Here is a 23,685-nt window from a genome sequence, read left to right on the forward strand (position 1 = left end):
TCTCTCAAATAAAATAAATAAAATCGTAAAAAAAAATAGGAATGTTTGTCTCTCAGTTCTGGAGGCTAGAAATCTAAAATCAAGGTGTCATTAGGGCCATCTTTTCTCTGACAGCTCTAGGGGAGAATTTTTCCTTGCTTCTAGTTTCTGGTATGTGCTGCCAGTCCTTGACATTCCTTGGCTTGTAGTTGCATCACTCCTGTCAGATGACCATCTTCTCCTTGGGTGTTTTCATATTGTTTTCTGTGTGTATCTATTTCTATGTCTAAATCTCCACTTTTCATCAAAGAACACCAGTAATATTGGATGAAGGTCCACCCTAATAACTTCGTCTTAACTACATTAGGAGCAAGGGTCACATCCTGAAGTACTGGAGATTAGGGCTTTAACCTGTCTTTTTGGGGGACATAGTTCAACCCTTAACATATGCCTCTATACTTAATAATAAATGAACTTAGCAGTAATTTATATAGCCACTTCCCTATTGATGAACATTTAAGAAGTTTTAATTTTAAAATTACATCCAAACACTTATTTAAGTGAGAGATATTCATCACACCGTTATTTAAAATAGCAAATAACTCTAACCTAGAGGTCCAGCAATAAACAAATGTTAAATGTTGAAATACCCTGATGGTATATTTGCATGTTATTATAAGTGAAGACATGATAGAAAATTATATATATATAAGTAGAAACTTATAATCTGGGGCCATGACATAATAACTTATAAAAGACTAGCCCTCTAGCTGTTAATAACAGAAAATGTGGAGTGGGGAAGATTTGAAACAAGTCTTTCTAGACATTAAGCAGAAGGCAGCAAAGATTCCCATACCTGAAAGAGAACCAAGTACAGCACAGCAATTTTATTGAACCGAGGAGACAGAAATCAAGACTTTGGTAAGATTGAGGTATGGGAGGGGCACCTGGGTGGCTAAGTTGGTTAAGCGGCTGCTCAGGTCATGATCCTAGGGTCCTGGGATTGAACCCCACGCCAGGCTCGCTGCTCAGTGGGGAGCCTGCTTCTCCCTATCCCTCTGCCTGCCGCTCCCCCTGCTTGTGCTCTCTCTCTTTCTGTGTCAAATAAATAAATAAAATCTTTAAAAAAAAGAGAGATTGAGGTATGGGACAAAATTTATGGAATTTATGAGGCAGAGTAATGCAGAGATGACAGCTACATCTAGAAAGTACTCCAGAAATCTTCCTAAGGATTCCTTTGGCTGATTAGTAAGTGGTAAATGCCTAGGGACTCCTTGGGGCCTGAGATAGAACAAATACCAAGTTGCTGCTAACCCAATAACACTTGGATCTCACGCAGGAACTAGAGTTCTAAAGAGCAGAAAGAACTTAATACCCAGGGCATTCAATACAGGTGCTAGAAAAGATTAAATGAACCTTGAAATAAAAACTTCTCTGGGGCAATCTTTAAAAAAGCTTAAAAACAAGTCTTGAAATAGTTAAGTTGCTCTGAAAATAAATTAACATATTTTTCCCCAAATTTTTATTTAAATTCTAATTAGTTAACATATAGTGTATTATTGGTTTCAGGAGTAGAATTTAGTGATTCATCACTTACATATAACACCCCGTGCTCATCACAAGTGCGCTCCTTAATACCCATTACCCGTATAACCCAACCCCCACCTACCTCCTTCCATCAACTCTCAATATGTTCTCTATCATTAAGAGTCTCTTATGGTTTGCTTCCCTCTCTTTTTTTTCCCTTCCCATACATTCATCTGTTTTGTTTTCTAAATTCCACATATGAGTGAAATCCTATAGTATTTGTCTTTCTCTGACTTACTTAGTTTGCCTAGTATAATACACTGTAGCTCCATCCACGTCGTTGCAAGTGGCAAGATTTCATTCTGTCGATGGCTGAGTAATATTCCATTGTACGTATATATCGCATCTTCTTTATCCATTCATGAGTTGATGGACGCTTGGGCTCTTTTCATAGTTCGGCTATTGTTAATAATGCTGCTGTAAACATTGGGGTGTATGTACCCCTTTAAAATGTATTTTTGTATCCCTCAGGTACATATCTAGCAGTGCAATTGCTCCATAGTAGGGTAGTTCTATTTTTAACCTTTTGAGGAACCTCGATACTGTTTTCTAGAGTGGCTGCACCAGTTTACATTCTCACCAATAGCGTAAGAGGGCTTCTCTTTCTCTTCATTCTCGCCAACATCTCTTACTTCCTGTGTTGTTAATTTTAGCCATTCTGACAGATGTGAGGTATTATCTCATCATGGTTTGATTTGTATTTCCCTGATTTCTAGTCATGTCTTCTGTCCATTGCTTAACTGGATTATTTGGTTTTGGGGTGTTGAGTTTGATAAGTTCTTTACAGATTTTGTATACTAACCCTTTATCAGATATAACCATTTGCAAATATCTTCTCCCATTCCGTAGGCTGCCTTTTAGTTTTGTCGACTGTTTCCTTTGTTGTGTGGAAGCTTTTATCTTGATGTAGTTCATTTTTGCTTTTGTTTCCCTTGCCTCCAGTGACACGTCTAATGAGAAGTTGCTACAGCCTGGGTTGCTGCCTGGGTTCCCTCCAAGATTCTGATAGTGTCCTGTCTCACATTTAGGTCTTTCATCCATTTTGAATTTATTTTTGTGTATGGTGTAAAAAAGGAGTCCAGTTTTCCCAACACCATTTGTTGAAGAGACTTTTTCCCATTGGCTATTCTTCCTGCTTTGTCAAAGATTAATTGATCATATAGTTGTGGGGAACTAACTTTCTGCCAGAGGAAAACTAAGCACTCTTTAAAAAAGACAACAAAATTTAGACACTCAACAACATGTTTGGTATTTGATAAAAACTGCTAGATGAGGGGGCACCTGGGTGGCTCAGTCGGTTGAGTGTCTGGTTCTTGATTTCAGCTCAGGTCATGATCTCAAGGTCATGAGATCAAGTCCCACATTGGGCTCCACGCTCAGTGGGGAGTCTGCTTGGATTCTGTCTCCCTCTCCCTCTGCCCTTCCCCCTGCTCATGTGCACATGCTCGCTCTCTCAGCTAAATGAAGAAAACCTTTTTTAAAAAATTGCTAGATGAGGGAAGAAGTAGGAAAATATGACCCATAACGAGGAGAAAAATCAGACCCATAAGTGATGGTGATAATGGAATTACTAGAAAGAAACTGAAGGGCTCACTTTGGCAGCACATATACTAAAATTGGGAAGATAAAGAGATAAGCATGGCCCATGCACAAGGATGACACATAAATTTGTGAAGTGTTCCATATTTTTCATGGCTACAACCAGAATAAACAATGTATAAATAACAATCTTGCACCCTTGTTTTCCAAAGTTCAGTTTATTTTGATCATTTCAGTATATTGCACTAATTGCTTTAGGTATTTTCATTATATGAAATCTGTCATGTGTCAGAGATGATTTAATCTATTTGAGTGTTGAACTGCTAGTAGAACTTGCACATTTACAGTATTTCAGAATTAATAAGGAAAACAGTTTACCGTTTAGTTTTGTATTGAGGTGCTCAGGTTGGAATAAAGTGGTATGGAAAGAAAGAAAGAAAGAAAGAAAGAAAGAAAGAAAGAAAGAAAGAAAGAAAGAAAGAAAAAAGAAAAGAAAAGAAAAGAAAAGAAAGAAAGAAAGAAAGAAAAGAAAAGAAAGGAAAAGAAAAGAAAAGAAAAGAAAAAAAGAAAAGAAAGAAAGGAAGAAAGAGAGGGAGGAAGAAAGAAAAGTAACCTCAAAATTTTTTTTTATAGATACAATCCTAGTTTTTAGGGGCACCTGTGTGGCTCAGTCATTAGGCATCTGCCTTTGGCTCAGGTCATGATCCAGGTGTCCTGGGATTGAGCCCCGCATCAGGCTCTCGGCTCAGCGGGAAGTCTTCTTCTCCCTCTCTAGCTCCCCTGTACTTGTGGTCCCTCTCTCGCTATCTCTCTGTGTCAAATAAATAAATAAAATCTTTTAAAAAAAGAAGATTTTAAAGAAAACATGAATATATTCTTCTGTTAATAACAGAAGAAAAAATGAAACAAAAATAAAATAGAGATACTAGAGCTAAAACTCTAATATTTGACATGAAAAATGTCTGGATGAGCTTAACAGTAGATAATGGAAGAAAAGGTCAATGAAATTGAGTACATAACAATAGAGACTATCCAAACTGAAGCTTAGAGAGAAATAAAGTTAGGGGGAAAAGAATGTCATAATTACCCTGATATCAATACCAGGCAAAGACATTATAAGAAAAGAAAATTACTGAATATCTCTCATGAACAGAGATGAGGAAATTCTTAACAATTTTCTAACAAATGGAACCTAACAGTGTATTAAAAGGACCAGGGAGGTTATTCCAGGAATGCAAGGGTTGGGTTAACATTTGAAAATCAGTATGTTCCATCCTATTATCAGAAGAGGAAAGAAAAGCAATCTGATCATTTCCATAGATGTAGGAAAAGCATTTGACAAAATCCAACACACAGTCCCGATAAAGAACATCTAAAGAAATCTTATAGCTAACATCAAGATTAATAGTGAAATATTGGGGCGCCTGGGTGGCACAGTCAGTTAAGCATCAACTCTTAGTTTCAGCTCAGGTCGTGATCTCAAGGTCGTGGTATCTAGCCCTGCATCAGGCTCTGCACTCAGCATGGAGTCTGCTAAGGTTTCTCTCTGCCGCTCCCCACTTCTCTCTTTCTCTTTTTCTCCCTCTCTCTCTCAGATAAATAGGTAAATCTAAAAAAAAAAAATAGTGAGGTATTAAATGTGAATGTTTCCCTGCCAAGATCAGGAACAAAGCAAGAGTGTCCAGTATCACCGTATTGAATACTGTAATGGAGGTTCTGTCCAGTGTGATCAGGAAAGAAACAAAAAGACATCCAGATTGGAAAAATCCCATAAAATCTTCAAAAGGGCAACTAGGTCTAATTGAGTTTAGTAAGGTTCTAGGATACACAATATATACAAATCATTTGCATTTCTTTTACCAACAACAACCACCAAAATAAATGCAAAAATGTGGGGTGCCTGGCTGGCTCAGTTGAGAAACATGCAGTTCTCGATCTTGGGGTTGTGAATTTGAGCCCAATGTTGCATGGAGAGATTACTTAAAATAAATAAAATTTGTTTAAAAAATGGAAAAATGACATTTATATCAAAAACTATGAAATATTTAGGAATATATCTGACAAAAATGTGTAGACCTGTACACAGAAAAACAAAGCACTGCTGAGAGACATTGAAAAAGGCCTACCTAAAGGAGAGATCTACCATATTCATGAATTGGAAGAGTTAATATTGTTAAAATGTCAATTCTCCCTGAATTTATTATAGATTTATACAGCCCAAGTCAAAATCTCAGCAGGTTTTTGAAGAGAAATTGACAGACTGATTCTAAAATTCATACAGAAGTGCAAAGACTATTGAAACAACTTAGGGGTGCCTGGGCGGCTCAGTTTGTTAAGCATCCAACTCTTGATTTCTTTTCTTTTTTCTTTTCTTTTTTTTTTAAGATTTTATTTATTTGACAGAGAGAGACACAGCGAGAGAGGGAACACAAGCAGGGGGAGTGGGAGAGGGAGAAGCAGGCTTCCCGCTGAGCAGGGAGTCCAACATGGGGCTCGATCCCAGAACCCTGGGATCATGACCTGAGCCGAAGGTGGATGCTTAACGACTGAGCCACCCAGGCACCCCACCAAACTCTTGATTTCAGCTCAGGTCATGATCTCAGTGTTGTGAGATCGAGCCACATGTCGGGTGCTGTGGTGAGCATGGAGCCTGCTTAAGATTCTGTCTCTCTCATGAAAACGAGGTGTTTTCTCATCTTCATTAAACCAGTATTATTCCTATATGTCAAAAAAAAGAAACTGACCTTCATTAAATTGAAACCAAATCCTTTGTACTGCAACTTATGTATGCAACTTCTCTTTCATGCAAACTGGAAATGAAATTTAGCCTCCTTTATCTGTAAAAAAAAAAAAAAAAAAGGATTCTCTCTTTTTCTCTCCCTCTCCCTCTGCCCCTCCCCTACTCACTTGCTTGCTCTCTCAAAAAAATAAATAAATAAATAAATAAACAAACTTAGAAAAATGAACAAAATTAGAGGACTCAGACTGCCTGACTTCAAGGCATACTGTAATCTACAGTAATCAAGACAGTGTTTTATGGCCCCAGGATGGCACCTTACCAAGCAGTTCTCCAATTCTCAGCAATACTGACTAGGTGACTTACAAATTTAATTTATTTCGGACAATATTTACCTGGAGATGGCATCAGATCTCACAGTCCCACAAGGCTGCTGTCCCCACTTAAGATGCCAAGACCAAGTGTAGGTTTTTATCTGTGCTTCTGACTGACTGGTTATAAAAATTGGAGGTTCCCACAACCCCCTCTTCTGTTTTATTAATTTGCTAGAACATTTCACAACTCAGAGAAGCATTTACTTATACTTACCAGTTTATACTTATACTTACCAGTTTATTATAAAGGATATTATAAAGAATATAGATGAACAGCCAGGTTAAGAAGTACATAGGGCAGGGGCGCCTGGGTAGCGCAGTCATTAAGCGTCTGCCTTTGGCTCAGGGCATGATCCTGGCGTTCCGGGATGGAGTCCCACATCGGGCTGCTCCGCTGGGAGCCCGCTTCTTCCTCTCCCACTCCCCTGCTGTGTTCCCTCTCTCGCTGGCTGTCTCTCTGTCACATAAATAAAATCTTTAAAAAAAAAAAAAAGTACATAGGGCGGGGTCCAGGAGTGTCCTGAGCACAGGACCTTCTGTCTCTGCAGAACTGGGGTGCACCATCCTCCAGGCATGTGGATGTATTCACCAACATGAGAGTTCATCATATCTTCTTGTTCAAGAGTTTTTATAGAGCTTAACCTGTGCCCTTCCCACTTACCCTTACTAGGGTCCAAGGGTGGGGCTGAAAGGTCCAACCCTCTAATCATTTGGTCTTTCTGGTGACCAGTTCTGTTCTGAGGCTGTCTAGGGACTCTACTCTGTCACTTATTAGCAGGTACTCAAAAGGGACTCCTGGTAATGACAAGATATTCCTATTGGGAAATTCCAAGGGTTTGAGGGGTCTGCCACGAACCTGAGACAAAGACCAAATACATTTCTTATTCTACCACAGGCCACCCCAATCTTTGACCACAGATCCTTTATAACAAAAGGATCATAACAGTTAACAGATACTAGTACATTATGAGAGTCCCATTCAGTCATTAATACTCAAATCATATGAAAATTTTTGCCAGGGCAAGGCCAGTCAGGTTTGCAGGCTTCCATTGGATCTTTTAGTTTCCAAAGGCAGAAGCGGTCTTAAGGTGAAGCCATATATTGTTATCAGGCAGCTGCTAAAATTGAGCTAAGATATCTCTTGGCTCTGAGCTTCTTTCAAAGTGTTAGTGTTATATTGGATTTTTCTCATGACATGACCCATTTGTTCATTTCAGCCCTTAGCTACTATTTCTCTTTCTCTTCATTTATACCCAAACTTTTCCACCTTTGGAAGGGACATAAGTTTTGGCTACTGTGCTAGATTGCAGGCAGTAATACTAGTCTAGCACGTGTCTCCCACTGAGTCAGCTCTCATTCAGAGAAGGTAAGGTTATGTAAGTACAGAACTCGTGGGTGGTTTTACCTCCAGACAGTATAATTGCGTTCACTGTTAATCCCAGTTCTGTCAGATGGAGTGAAGGCACAACTCATCCATCCCCATTACACCCTGGGGAATTCTGACAAAAATATTTTAAAACATAGTTACAGTTTCTTGCTTAGAAATCATTCCTGCTTCCACCATTTGTAGTTGCAGCCCTGGTCCTATGACCACTGCATCAGGTTGGGAATTTTTTAAAAGTTTAAGTGGTATGGGAAGAAGAAGAAGAAGAAGGGGAATATATATAAATATTTATTTATTTGTTTGTTTGTTTGTTTGTTTGTTTATTTATTTTATATAGTCATTTTACCAGTATCCTCCCTTAACAAGAATTACATAGTCATTACGGCATCCTTTCCACTGCCTCTTCTCTAGATCTCTGAGAAAAACAGAAAAATATCTAATATCTAGTGGGGACACTCCTTTAGCCCTACTCATACTGAGCATGAGCATACTCTCACAAAGGCATGAAATCCAGCTCTTCAGGCCTATATCCCACCTCTACCCCCACTTGCTTTTTAAAACAACCAATAATGAATTGCCCATTCCAGTCCTTTGAAACTGTTACCCTGAGGAAGATCTCTCTCTGCCCATTGTTGGACATTGGAAGGTGGGAAAAGTTTTATTCAACTCTCTGGCAATTTGTGGCTCAGAGGTTACAAGAAGAATATGTCTAGATTCAGCCTATCTCTGCATTGCTGCAGTACCCCAGATCCACTCATTTCATGGACCCAGGTGTCTACCTCAAGGAAGCACATGGGTCTGAAAATTAAACTGACAGGAACACCTGGGTGGCTCAATCATTAAGCATCTGCCTTCGGCTCAGGTCATGATCCCAGGATCCTGGGATTGAGCCCCTCATGGGGAGCCTGCTTCTCCCTCTCCAGCTCCCCCTGCTTGTGTTCCCTCTCTCACTGTCTCTCTCACTCTGTCAAATAAATAAATAAATAAATAAATAAATAAATAAATAAATAAATAAAGGCCCACTTAAAAAAAAGAAAGAAAGAAAATTAAACTGACAAAGACAAATTTACAAAGAAAAGCATACACATTAAAAAAAAATTTTTTAAGATTATTTATTTTAGAGAGTATGTGAGCAGGAGGAGGGGCAGAGGGAGAGAGAATCTCAAGCAGACTCCCCACTGAGCATGGAGCCCAGGTGGGGCTGGATCCCAGGATCCTGAGAGCATGACCTGAGTTGAAATCAAGGGTTGGACGCTCAACCGACTGAGCCACCCAGGCACCCCTAGCATACACATTTTATTAAAACTTTATTATTTTTTTAGGATTTTATTTATTTATTTGAGAGAGAGAAAGAGAGCACAAGTAGGGGGAAGGGCAGAGGGAGAAGCAGACTCCCTGCTGAGCAGGGAGTCCCACTCAGGGCTCGATCTCAGGACCCTGGGATCACAACCTCAGCCAAAGGGAGATGCTTAACCGACTGAGCCACCCAGGTGCCCCAATTTTATTAAAACTTTAAATGTATGTGGGAATCTTCAAAAAAGAATGAAGCCCTGAAGTGACTAGAACAGGAAGATTTTTACCCTTTAGATAAAGAGACGAATTTGTGAAAAAATGACAAGACAGATGTTTGGGCTAGGAGTAGTGAATGGTGAAGAGTGACTTAAAGAAGGGTTAGTTAAACAAGGTTTGTTTGTACAGATTCCTCAGCCCCTGAATTCAAGGTCTCTGGTGGTAAGAATATCTTCCTTCTTTCTAGTACAGGAAGCGTACTTTTTCTTTTTCTTTTCTTTCTTTCTTTTTTTTTTTTTAAGATTTATTTATTTATTTTAGGGAGAGCACAAGCGGGGGGGCAGAGGGAGAGGGAGAGAGAATCTCAAGCAAACTCCACGCTGAGCTCAGAGTCCGACTCAGGGCTCGATCCCACGACCCTGAGATCACAACGTGAGCTGAAACGAAGAGTTAGACGCTCAGCCGAGTACACCACCCAGGCACCAGGGAGGCACGTGGTAGTTTTATGACCTGTTTCAGGGAAGAAGGGTGATGGAGGGAAGTCAGAGTGACCCTCCTGCTTCTGCTGTTTTCTCAAACTGTTTTAGCTTAAGATAGTCAATATGCCAAGGGCCCATATTTTGGAGCAGTGTGTCCTGAATGTCATCAATAGTAAACACTGTAAAGCATGTTCCTTGATCTGAAGAGATGACAGTTGGCTGTCCAAATTGGTGCAGTATCTTATGTTTTGGTTCCTTTATAGCATTCTGAGTGTTAACATCTATCACTGGCTGAGCGAAGCCCAGTCCAGAGTCAACATTTATTTCTGTCAAGACCCATTTATAGCTCCCTGCCCCCCCCCCCCAGGGCTACCAGCATTGGTCTGACTTGCCAGCTATGATCAGCCCCCCCCCCCCCCCGGCTGTCACTCCACCGCCGGGAATTTACCACATAGCCAACTGCAGTCTCTGTCTCTTTTGCTGGCAGATAGAATAGTTCTTACTGGCAATGTGTGCCTCAGAGATTGCAAGGGGAGTATTTCTAAATTCAGCCCATATCTGCATTGTTGTCGTATCTCCATATCCATTTATTTCATGGACCCACATGGCTACCCCGAGCAAGTTCGCAGGGATATCTGCTTGTCTATTCCAACTGTCTTCTGAACCTGGAAGGGAGTTCTTCTGATGGGGATAGAAATGTCCTATTTTAATATACTTCTCAGATTCCCACAGTGATTCTCATAGGGCCATGTCCCATATGAGCGTCCCTTTAATAGTCCCGTTTCTGTTGCCCTTGTGTCCAACTGTATGTCCAGGCCCCTGGCCACTGACCTTGAGTCAGTAAAAACCCAGACAGCCTTTTTATCACTTTTCCAATTTTTTAATCACTGCTGGGGAAACGGCATGCAATTCAGCCCACAGCGCTGATTTGTTTTTTCCCTTTTTCAGTCAGAGTGCTGGCCTTTCAAGCAAGATGTTATCTGTTCACCTTGGAACTACTGTCCACAAACTGAGCAGCTCTTTGTTGGCTAGTGGAAAATGTCTATAGGGCACTATCCAAATGATGATAGAATCCAGAAGCTCCTTGTGCGGTTTCAAAGTTGGTCCTAGGGAGAAAGAGGCTCCTGGCTCGTGATAATATCCTCCTTACATTCCCCAGGTAGCATGATCCTATGTAAACATTTCCATTTCACTATAGCACTCTCCTAGCACTGCCGTCCCCATTAGAGTGTTTCTCTGACATCACCCAGAACACCAGGCATATTTCAGGTTTTAAGATCATTTTTTGTTCTTCAGTCATAAGGGTAGTTTCAATTAATAATAGCAAGGTAGTAAATGCCCCTTAGATGGAAGTTCTATAGTCCAAAGTCCCAGTAGTCATCTCTGGGAGGCACTTACAGGATTTTGCCAGAAGTCCCAGTCTGTCCTTCATGTAGGTCATAGAGAAATTGTCCCTCCCAGCACTTTAGCCTATATTCTACACTGTACAGGCTTTTCTCAATCTTCTGGTACCTATTAAGCATGTCTGATTAACATTGCTTAAATGGTGGATTTGCATGCTTTCTGTTTTACAGTGTTAGGTAGGAGAAACATTCCCTGTTCAAATAAACTGTCCGGCCTTATAATACAGTCAGGTAAAAGAAATGCAACCACTTTACATAAAGCCTGTTTAACCATACCAGTTCTCCTACAAACTTGTAGTTTAATTCCATCAATGCTTAACCGTCCCCCCTTTTTTAATGCTTTTGTTCTTAACTGTGGCCTCCATTAGGACTTCATCCACATATTTTGATTTTATATTACTAGGTAGGTGAATTGTTCCCTAGCCAGACTCATTCCCATAAAACATTCAGGTAAAGGAAACACAACTTTTTTAATGTAAAGCCTGTTTAAACATTCCAACTTTCATAATTCCATCAACCCTTACATTTTTATTTTCTCTCAGTCTAATTATAGCCCGTATCGGGGCTTCGACAGTTGGTTTTGGTAACTTCTGCATTCCCTGGCCAATTTACCCAGCCTTACCTGCAAGACTTGAGTCCCCAGTGAGGAATCATGCCAAAGAACCCTGGCCCTTTTGTGAATCTTTATCTTGATTATTTGGCCTAACCACTGCCACAAGCAGTTGCTTGCTGGTCAGGTTTAGATCCGTTTCTAAATTCTCTTGGCAACTTACACCTTTAGTAACTGATTGCAACACACAGCTGTTATTCTATACCGTGGTGAATACCTGGCCACCCAGGAATCAGAGGTTTTTCATCCCATCTTTCATCTTTTCTCTTCCCAAACTACATGTTTTTATGAGCCAGGGCCATTATAACAAATTCCACTTCTGACACTGGTTCTAATGTGTGTTTTTTCCACACCCCAGTTCTTGGCAGACGCTGACTGGGTGTTCTACAAATTGAATTCAATTCTGACATTATTTACCTGGAGAGTGTCAGATCCCGTAGGTTAAGGGCCAGTCCCTTAAAAAGTGACTGCCATCACTTTAGACATCAATTGCAAGTCCAGGCATAGAAATAGACAAAGATGGTTCAATGGACCAGGGTAGAAAATACAAAAATAGACCTATACATATGTGGCTGATTAATTTTTGACATAAGTTCAAAGCAAATGCAATAAAGAAATGATAATCTTTTCAACAAATGGTGCCACAGCAACTGGATCTCTGTATGCTAAAAAGCGCAGGGTGCCTGGCTGGCTCAGTCGGAAGACCAACTCTTGTTCTTGGAGTCATGAGTCCAAGTCCCACATTGAGTATAGAGCTTACTAAAAAAATTAAAAGAAAAACCTACTTTAAAAAAGTGACCTTTTTCAGACCTTGGACAACATACAAAAATTAACTCTTATTTACTTATTGATTGATTGGCTGATTGTGATCTCTACATCCAACATGGGACTTGAACTCATGACTCTGAGATCAAGAGTTGCATGTTCTTCCAATGGAGCCAGCCAAGCACCCCCAAAAATTAACTCTTAATTGGTCATACATATAAAACAAAAAACGATTTAAAAATTCTAGAAGATGGGGCGCCTGGGTGGCTCAGTCGTTAAGTGTCTGGCTTTGGCTTAGGTCATGATCCCAGGGTTCTGGGATCGAGCCCGCATGGGGCTCCCTGCTCAGCGGGAAGCCTGCTTCTCCCTCTCCCACTCCCCCTGCTTGTGTTCCCTCTCTCGCTGTGTCTGTCTCTGTCTAATATAAATAAATAAATAAATAAATAAATAAATAAATAAATAAATAGAAATTCTAGAAGAAAACAGGAGAAAATCTTTGAGACCTTGCGTTAGGCAAAATTTTTTAAAGATGTTTATTTCTTTTTAAAGATTTTAAATTTTAAATCTTTTTAAAGATTTTATTGTTTTGAGAGAGAGAGCATGAGCAGGGGGATGGCTGGGTGGGGCAGAGGGAGAGGGAGAAGCACGCTCCCCACTGAGCAGGGAGCCCAACGTGGGACTCGATCCCAGGACCATGACCTGAGCTGAAGGCGGACAATTAACCGACTGAGCCACCCAGGTTTCCCTAAAATTTTATTTTTTAAGTAATCTTTACATCCAACGTGGGGCTCAAATTACAACCCTGATTTCAAGAGTTGCATGCTCTACCAACTGAACCAGCCAGGTGCCCCACAAATTTCTTAAATATGCACAAAAGCATGACCTACAAAAGAAAAAAATGCTAAATTGCACTTGATCAAACTTAAGGACTTCTGTTCTTTGAAAGGCACTGTTAAAGAGAATAAAAAGCCAATACACATACTGGATCAAAATATTTGCAAATCACATGTCTGATAAAGCGCATACAACCTGCCCCATGGAAGGGTACTTTTATCAAACCTTGAGTTTAAGAACATACAGATGTTTCTTTTACCATGTCTAAAGTAATTGTCTATGCTTTTCCATATAACTTTTAAAATTTCTACATACCTCCATTGTTCTTCCATCCCAGTTATTGTACGAGGACAGGGAGGAAGAGGATTGGTTAAAACATCCCTCTAAGCAGTTTTCTCCTGTCCCTTCTTTCCAAATAGAGGGTGGATATGAGGGACCAACACTGACGCCCCCCCCCCCCCACAGCTATGGAAGCCTTGATAAGGGAACCATATATATATATATATATATATACACACACACACCATATATAAGGGAACCATATATATATGAATATATATATATGTATATATATATATATGAGAATGAGAGAATCATTATTATTTGTGGGGCCTTGCAGTGTAAACATAACATCATTAAGGTGGTATTTATCAAGGTGTAGCATATGTTAGTGGTCAATAACAAAATAGCTAAGATTTAAGTGAAAAAAGAATTTTTTTGTGTGTGGGATAATTTTTCAGTGTTGTAAGAAAAGCTCTCTCTCTTCTTTTTCAGCCTCAAGGTATTGCAGCATGCTGATTGAGGAAGGAGGACTGCAGCATTTATACAACATCAAAGAACATGAACAGACTGATCCCCACGTCCAACAGATCGCGGTGGCCATTTTGGACAGCTTAGAAAAACACATTGTGCGCCATGGCAGACCACCGCCCTGTAAAAAGCAGCCGCAGGCTAGACTGAATTGATAGCCATAGGTAATTGGATAATTGAATCACAGGAATCCTTTTTGTGATAGGTTCATTTGGAATATCTTATCCTCTGTGATGTTTTAGGGGTTTCTATGATGAGAGTCATAAGATCAGTTTCGGATTGATGGTGTACAGTACTGCCCATGTGAACAGTCTCTAATTTGTCTTGTGATTTTTAACTTCTGAGGCAAGAAGGGTCTCTTCCTTCATCATTGCCTTTTAGGAAATTTTCCACATATTTCTGTGTTTGAACTTACCTGTGCTTGAAATTCTACAGTTTTATGAAAAGTTTGCACGAACCCTTAGGCCAGACTTTTCTGATCTTAAAGTCCCTCCCAATCAATTTGCAGCTTCAGATAAGCTGTTAACCTGATTTCTGGCACTGCTTCAGTTGTAAGTTTTATACTGCTTCTGTATAAAATGCCTTTATTCTCTGTCTGTGTACCTTTTATAAGATGTCCTTCTTAGTGTGAAAGAACGGAAATCCGAGTCCTCTTGGAAAGCTACTCACTGACTGGAACCTGGGTGGTTGGCAGAAAAAACATATTAGCAAACTAGTAAAGGAGAAAAGAGATTAGGAACTGGAGAAAGGTCTACTCTTATAGTATGGTTTTTAAACTGGAACAAGCTATCCTTCTGGAACCCACCTCTCCTGAGGCAGTGAGCAGTAGCTTGTTGTTCATATTTATTCCTGGGAGCATGGGCTGCTGCTCCCTACGCAGACTGCTGGTTACTCTCTAGAAATATTTCCCCAGGCATCACATTGAAATACATTACAGCATTCTGTGTTAAACATTAACTCTCTGAATCTCTATATGTCATACTGTTGTGAAAATGTGAATTTTTATAAAATTGTCTCTTGTTAAAACTGACCATTCTTTTCCCTCTATTTCAAAGTCATCTTGTTCAGTGAAATAGAGACTACACATGGTATTACCTGCTCAGTTAAAATACAGTTAGCAACAGTAAATTTTGTCACAATAAGTTAAATTTTCTTTTGTTTCAAAATACATGTATCTTAATGTTTTCATGTTGGAGAAAGATGTCCACATCTCACTGCCAAAAATGAATGAGAAGCACTAGGCTATTATTAAATGTAGTGATTCTAGTTGTGGTGCATAAAAGGAAATATTTTTGATGGTTTATTTTGTAGACAATTACCTTTCCGTTATGATACTGTTACAGCATAGTAAAGAATCAGTTATCATTATGTCAGTAATGAAAGTTGGGAGGCAGCAAGTCACCAAGAAACTTAATTTCCATTTTAAATTTTAGTTTGTGAATAAGGTTAATGACAATTTCAGGTCACTGTGTTTTTGTAGATGGCCAAAATGTTTTCAGTAGAGATTTAAATGGTATGTTTAAATTATGGTGATTTATTTAGAAGCATTTTTATTTAGAAAGGAGCTGGCTTATTAGTATGCTGATAACATTTTTGACATATGTATTTCAAACCACTATCACAAAAATCATACTTGAATTATTTTGTGACTCCTTCGCAGGGATGAAAACTTAAAATAAAAGAAAATAGGTATTTAGAACTATTAAGAACCATATTATATTCTGGGTTACTTCTGACTTAATTGGTTTAAGGAATTTTTATAGGCTCAAGAAAAATTTTCACAGATTGTCTATTTCAGAGGAAGTGGAAAATTCTTTTAACTTTCCCCCTTTTTCCCAGATTTTAATGTCTAAGGCAAAATGTAGAAAATAGGATGGCCTACACTGGCTTGAAAGTTGCTATCTATGTTGACTATCTCCAGGTCTCTTAACTTGCATAGTTAAGGGAAAGCCTGTTTGAGAAGTTTGGCTTCAAGTTTCTCTTATGTCTTGTTCAAGACAAAAGTGCATGTTCCTTATAGACTAATCTTAGGTTTTTATCTTTATAAATTGTTTTCAGAAATAGCTAAAAATGTACAGAAAACAATAACTCCCTTCATTATTCAGAATAACTTGATAGATGAAGACTCAAAAATATTTAAAATTAATTCTAAACTCACTACTTTGAGCATTGGTAATGGTGGGATATTTCTGAGTCTTAAAAGCAAAATAATTGATCACATCCCATATATAAAAATTGTAGTGCCTTTGTGGTTGGGATGGTTCTTAAAATTGTGTATCTAAGGCACAGAAGTGTCTGTAAGGTCTTGAATCTGGCTAAAATATAGTAGATGTATATATTGAAATTATGAGGCATAACTGGCCTGTGTCTACAGTTAGAATCTGGTAGGCTTCCCTTTTACACGTGTATACTGGAATGTAACAGTACTTGGTGCCTTCAAGGGTTACCTCTTCAGTGGCTTAGAGGTGCTGTTTCAAGCACAATTTAGACTAGGGTTGAACCACTCATTGCTTAAATCATTGGTGCACTCAGATATTGCAAAATGTCACTCCCAACAGTCCACAAGCAGCAGCAAGGTTTAGGTCTACCAAAGGAAATGGAATTAGACTTTTTTAGAGTATAATGATGCATGTTGGTATCATTGAGTAAAACAAGAATGGTCTGAAATTAAAGCAAAAATAAGATATCTCATTCTTTTCATCAAGTAAGTTTTGCTTGTGGTCTCTATATTCTAAAAAATCATTTTCCCGTTGGCAGTTGAAAAGAAACATAAATCAAGTAATAATAAGGGGTTAATTTACCCTCTGGCCAAGGACTCAGTGGCTACTGATCTTAGTTGAGGCTTTTTAAAATTATCAGACCCACAGTTCCAGGTATTGACCTTAAATATTGCTGCTCTTTAGCCCTGGACGGAAATGCCATTTGGTAGCAATAGTCAACTTAATTACCCAAAGTGGAGGTGAGTCACCATGGAAGGGTGCTACGGGGCTTTAATTTCATGATCGCTTTTGTTTGCAAACTTCCAAAGAATCAAAGATTCATGTTTAAAAACATCAGTCTATCCAGCCTAGAAAGTTGTTCTTACTATTGAGACCTTTTGAGTTGGCCCTTTTTCTCCCTCATCACTTTTATTTAGCTGTATGTTTTAATTATGCTATGTGTCAAGAGAGCATTGGGCCATCTTCTAGCCCTTTGGAGCACATCTTTATGAAAACATATTTCATGTGCTAAGTTATGATAGATTAGATTAATGAATGATGATTTTGGCTTAGTGTTTTAAAATGCATGACCACCCATAGAACAACGTGCGGCAGCATTACCCAAGGTTGAAAAGAGGTCGGGGTGGGGGGGGAACAAACTTAGTTTTGTTTATGTTGAAACCCACCCCTCTCCTGCCCTCTACTGGTATGTTTACACTATTTGGTCATTGTGCAACTTTTATTATGGAGTAAACAGTATTATTAAACTGAAAGTCTACGTTAAAGGCAGTATCATAATATCAGCTGGTGTGGGCAGTTTTATCCGTATGTTACTCGTTTGGGAACTTGATATGGACAGGGCTTCAGAGTAGTGTACCAAGACAGTTTACAGAGCAGTTGGCTTCCCTCTCAAATCCATTGTAGCAGTTTCAAATGATTGTGTGGATGTCGTGTGTTTAATCTTTACCATTTGCTTTGTATTGACACGTTTTTCATTTTTGGTGTTAACTCATGCACTATTTGAGTAATAATGCAAATCCGGCCTTCATCCAGTGATGAGAATAGCAGTAGGATAGGAATTTGCTGAATGTGCTTTAAATGAGTAATTGCTTCATCTTTTTTAGTATCTCACAGACTTTGCATGATACGGTACAGTCCTCATTACGCATTCTTTAGTTTCCAAATCTTAACCTAAGACATTCTATGTTAACTGATTGGTAGTCTGAGAAAGAGCTTTCTCTGCCTGTTTCTCCCATCACCCAATTTTTTGGGGGAAATTATGGGAAAATCAATGCTGTTTCTCATTTCTCTGGATGAAGCAAAGTTTGTTTGGACGGCACAACCAACCTTTAGAGCCAGATAGAATGGCTATTAAGAATATTTAGAAAATCCACATTGATCAAAATTATTCTGGGAAATCATAAATCTAGTTCATTAATAGTATATGCTTAATTTTGAACTTACTTTTGGAAAAACTGTTCAGATGGGTTCTTTTAAGATTATTTTAATTAGTTTAGAAGCAAGCTACTTAGCTAATGAAAGCTGAGATACACTTTCATAAAAGCAAGAAATTCTTGAGAGCATTTTTTTCTTTAAAAATGGGATGATGTTAATGTCAAGATTTATACTCAGATAATCTGCAAGAATAAAATTTTTAAATCCTTGACTTTTGTAGAATTCCCACTGTCAGATTCCCGGGGACTTGTAAGAGAAAAGCTATCTTTTGCTTGAATTCTGTTGGAAGAGTTTAGCTCCTTTCAAAGGATATGAAAAATTCATTGGGAAGTGTAATGTGTTCATTTCAAAGGCTCTCAGTTATCTGGAATGAAGGCACTGTTCTCACTGTGGCCAGATGAATGGGAGTGTTCTGTACATGAATCATGCTATATTTTAAATCAGGACATCACTTAGGTATTAATGTTGTGTGTGTACAGAGTTTTGTTTTGGGATTTTTTTTTTTTTGCCTAAATAAATGTTATAAATTTTATGTAAAGTGTGCCTTGTCTACTTTATTTCTAGTCATTTGCCTTAAATTTAATGCAAGATTTAGATTCCTTGGTTATTCACTTGTAACAATTGCTTACCAGTGGTTTTACTGCAGGAGTTTCTAGGATTGGAACTCCATTCATTCATTTTATTGAATACCTATTGTGGGTACTGTTAAAGTGTTGGAACTTATGTAATTTATAAGTCCCTCAGGGAACTTATAGTTTTTTTGGAGAAGAAATATTAAGCATATAAATATTATTTAACATTTTATCACAGACCAGTCCAAAGTGCTTGTTATAGAGGCAGGGAGATCACACTTAATCCAGAGTGGGCACCCATTACACAACCTTCCTAGAGAGCTTCCTAGAGAGCATAATATCTGGGTTGACATCCATTCACACAACTATTGAGATAATTAACTGATATTATGTATATTAAGTACATTTAATGAGGGAGTTTACCAAACAACAAAGTATAAGAACCACATAGCCAGGAAGAATCCTTAGTTATTTTAGTTTCAGAAACTCATTTTGTAGTTGAAGAAATGTAGTCTTAGATAAAATGATCTTGTCTGTCGCACAGGAGGTCAGTGACAGACTCTGCCCTATAGTTTTTATTTCCAACTTCCAATCTTGTGGGCCTCTCTTCCCTACCGTATTGTTACATAATAGCATGAGATTTCTTAGATCTTAGGCATTATGTGATTAAGCATCAAAGGAATGGTACAGAAAACAATGTGCACCAAATGGTCAGAGAAGTGGAGATTGCCCCTGAGGTGTTCTAAGGCAGTATTAGTGTTTAAATGCTATAGAATTGTTAATGAATGGTCACTACAAACAGTATTGCTTCACTAATACACAAACATGAGGTTAGCTGTGTCAGGGTGACAGGGTTTGTTTGTTTTTAAGTGTTACTATAATTTTTATAATAATTACTAGTTTCAACTTGTTATCTGTCCAGTAATTCACTCATTAGTAGATGGTATCACTATGGGCCATACATATTGAGGAAAAGAAATACTTTTGGCTAATATTTAACCAAATAAGTGGATGAGCTGTGATGTATAGCCAACACTCCAAAAAGGAAAAATTTAAAAGTCCTCCACTCTTCCTCCTCCCTCACCCTTTGTCACAGTTTTTATTATGTAGATAGACCCAATCTTTCTTGACTAAATTCTTCCTTTCCTCCCCATTACCCTTCCATCTCCCATTCTCCATTCTTAATCTGTATTTTAGGAGTCTAGTGAACTGATCTAACTGCCTAACTCCTCAAATTGAGAGGAGGGGGTGAATGGTAGAAACTGTGAGCATTTACATTAATCATTTTTGTCTCATAACTTTAGATTCTAATGCAGTCTCAAAATTCAGCCGTTACACAGGCTCCAGCCTATGAAAGAGCAAATCCTAGGGTAGGAGTACCCACAGTGAGCTCTTAGCTTTCAGAAGTAAGCCTTTGGAACGGGTTTGGGGGAATGGCAGTAGTAGCCAGATGCTGCAAATGAATGGCTTATTCCCATGCATTCAGTAGGACAGCTGTTTAAAATCATCTTGTATTGACTCAAAGACCATCTCTAGTGAATATCCCTCCTAGACAGGGATGTGAATCTAAGAGCCAAAAATGAAAAAAACCTTTGCTCAGGCACCTGGCTGGCTCAGACAGCGGAGCAAGCGACTCTTGATCAAGAGTTTGAGCCCTGGGGCGCCTGGGTAGCGCAGTCGTTAAGTGTCTGCCTTGGGCTCAGGGCGTGATCCCGGTGTTCCGGGATCGAGTCCCACATCAGGCTCCTCCGCTGGGAGCCTGCTTCTTCCTCTCCCACTCCCCCTGCTTGTGTTCCCTCTCTCGCTGGCTGTCTCTCTGTCAAATAAATAAATAAAATCTTAAAAAAAAAAAAAAGAGTTTGAGCCCTACTTGGGGCTCCTGGGTGGCGCAGTCGTTAAGCGTCTGCCTTGGGCTCAGGGCGTGATTCCAGCATTCTGGGATCGAGCCCCACATCAGGCTTCTCCGCTAGGAGACTGCTTCTCCCTCTCCCACTCCTCCTGCTTGTGTTCCCTCTCTCGCTGGCTATCTCTCTCTGTCAAATAAACAAACAAACAAAAAAATCTTTAAAAAAAATAATAAAAGAGTTTGAGCCCTACATTGGGCATAGAAATCATTTAAAACAAAAAAACCTTAGATCTCCTGTCACTTCCCATTAATACACATTATAAAAGGAACCATTTTCAATTACATACAAATTGTGATTGTCACATTTGAATATGGAAATTAAGGAGTTACCAAACACATTTTCTACCGAATTCTCCCTCTCATCAATTCAGCCTTAAACAAAACACTTCAAAACTGCAGATATTATGAATAATGAGCCAAGTACTATGTTTAACCCTCAAACATCATGTAAGAGAAGATAATTATCCTCTATCTTACAGATGAAGGGAAGCCTAAAGAGGTCAGATGACTTGCCTCAAATCATAAGACAGTCCGTAGAGGAACTTGTAGATTAAACCTAGACACCATTTTGACACTAGTGTCCCCATTATTGGTAGAACCTTGGCTACTTTGTAAAATATTAGTACTGATGTCTTTCAATGTGAAGGCAAAGGTATAATTATAATCAAAAGCCCTCTGAAACAGTTCATGAAATAAATCACATTGTTTGTGGATATTAGCAATGGATTTAAAGACTTTTCCCCTTTAAAGATCTGTGGGAATAAATCAACCATAGTTTAGGATTTGGGGGTCAATCAATTAGCACTATGTGGCAAGTACTATTGTAGGGGGTCTATAATTTCAAATACTATTAGTTATTTGATAGATTCCAATGGTTAACCTGGAATTCCAATATGACCAGAAAGTATATCAAGGTAAATATTATGCTAAGCTTTTAATGTCTATTTTCTCAGCTAAGCCTTGGGACAACCTTGTAAAGATGATAATTATTTCCCTTTTATAGATACAGAAGTTGTGAGGTATTAAATAATTTTGCTGAAGTCACAAGCTATTAGGTGTCAGAGTCACAGGTAAGACTCAGGTCTGTCAGGCTCTGAAATCTATGCTCTTAATCACTGTGCTATGAAGAGGGAAAATCTAATTTAACCCTTAAGGCCAATCTCAAATCCAATTTAAACCTTTCCTGTTCAGGGCTGCTGACACTTTGTACTCCTCTGTGGTTCCCGTTCCTTTATTTCCTAGGCATGCTTTTTCCATAATAAAGGTTTTATTGCTGATTACTACAATGGGAGAAATAAACCAAAGCTCATTTTTGTGTGTTTCTTTGATGCCCAGAAAGACACAAAGACTTGCTCAAAGTTACAGAGCATCGCATGACCCTTGCCCTTAGAAAGCATCCTTTCTATTTGAGAAGCCAAAAATAACGCATAGGGTAGATGTTCTATCAGTTTTTTAAATTCTGCAAGTTTGGTATTATTATTAATCTCATTTTCCAGAAAAGGAAACCGGAGTTCATAAGTTAAGTAACTGCCCAAAGGAGAAGTGAAGTGGAATTTGAATTCAGGCTTTTTTGACATCAAAGCTCGTGATCTTTTCCCTATGCTTCAGGGCAACAAAGCAAGAGATTTTATAAAGTTCTTAAAGAAATTCGACCATAATTTAAAGAGATCTTGACTAGGATTTTCTAATTTCATTTCAGAAGTTTAATTTCTTTAAACTGCTCAGTTTGTCTGCATCTTCACTATCCTTTCCCTACCTTTCCTTCAGAGTTGGTAGGAAGAGGGTGGGGTGTGTCCGTGAAGACTTTCTAGAGGAAGTGACATCTAAGTGAGACCTAAAGGATCAATAGGAATTAGTAGGGGAGGTAGAGCGGACAACAACGCGTGTGCAAAAGCACATTTCTGGAAGTGAAAAAATTTCAGTACACAATGGCCAAAGGAAAGATTATAATGAGAGTACTCATGGTTTAAACCAGAGAGGTAACCAGGAGCCCGATCATGAAGGGCCATTGAAAACTATCCTAAGAAGTTAAGGCTTCATTCTGAGGACAAAGGGGACATGGAAGTGTTTTAAACTGGGAAGAAAGGTGATCGGTTTATGTTTTAGGTAGAGCACTCACTGAAAGTGGGTGAAGAATTAGAAGGGCTGAGTCTGGTAACAGATCAATTAGGACCATGGACTAAATCTTGGAAAACGGGTTAAACTGAATTGAAAAACTGACAACTGACAAATAGGTGGGGGATAGGCATAGAGGAGATTAGGGGAGGAAGGGATAGAGGAACAGGTTATCACAAAACTTATCCCTCCTTAAATAGATGCAAACTTGTCTCTGATCTCAGAGGGAAAATTTCCTCTAGAGCTACAATTCATTTTTTCCAGGTGTAAGCCATGTATTTTTTCAACAAACATTACTGACCACCTTCTAAAAGTTGGGCACCGTTTTAGGCCTGGGGATACAACAAAACAAAGTCTTTGTCCTCAAGTAGCTTACATTTTTAGACTGGTCCTTAGAGAGGAGCAGTCAGAAAATTATAAGAAATAAAATAAATAGCATGACAAATAGTGGAGATCTTTTTTTAAAGATTTTATTTATTCATCTGAGAGAGAGCACAAATGGAGGAGAGGCAGAGAGGAGAGGGAGAAGCAGACTCCCCGCTGAGCGGGGAGCCCGACATGGGACTCAATCTCAGGACCTGGAGATCATAACCTGAGCCGAAAGCAGACACTCAACCATCTGAGACACCCAGGTGCCCCAACAAATAATGTTAAGTATGAAAGCAGAGCAAAAGGGATAAGCAGTATGGGGATGGCGTGGTGATTGTTGTGAGGATTGCTATTTAATGTATCGCAGCAAGGGAAGCCCTTACTGATAAGGCAGTATTTGAGCAAAAACTTGGAGGTAAGAGAGCCGTCCATGAGAACAGCAAGACGTCCAACAGTCCTGGGGTGGAATAAGCACAGGGGAGCATGGTGGGAAGGTGAAGGGAGAGAAGGGTATGAAAAGAACAAAACTATGTAGAATCTTATAGAACACCATCCCTAA

At 39.0% G+C, this 23,685-nt stretch overlaps 1 protein-coding gene and 1 non-coding gene across 3 annotated transcripts in view; both read left to right on the plus strand.

Annotated features, from left to right (window-relative positions):
* Positions 1–18,696, plus strand: part of ZYG11B (zyg-11 family member B, cell cycle regulator) — an 85,697-nt gene extending 67,001 nt beyond the window's left edge. For both annotated transcript variants that reach the window (XM_087865884.1, XM_045799518.2), the window contains one exon: positions 13,975–18,696. In XM_087865884.1, the coding sequence (XP_087722010.1) occupies positions 13,975–14,165 (191 nt within the window). In that variant the 3' untranslated portion in view covers positions 14,166–18,696. The remainder of the gene's footprint in view (positions 1–13,974) is intronic.
* On the plus strand, positions 3,153–3,256 carry LOC123793837 (U6 spliceosomal RNA). Its single transcript, XR_006780079.1, has one exon. It is a non-coding gene; the product is annotated as a U6 spliceosomal RNA (small nuclear RNA).
* Positions 18,697–23,685: the final 4,989 nt, after the last annotated feature.

The sequence above is a fragment of the Ursus americanus genome, chromosome 12 (assembly GCF_024610735.1).
Source record: "Ursus americanus isolate L20-20 chromosome 12, mUrsAme1.1.p, whole genome shotgun sequence".
In the NCBI taxonomy this organism is placed as follows: domain Eukaryota; kingdom Metazoa; phylum Chordata; class Mammalia; order Carnivora; family Ursidae; genus Ursus; species Ursus americanus.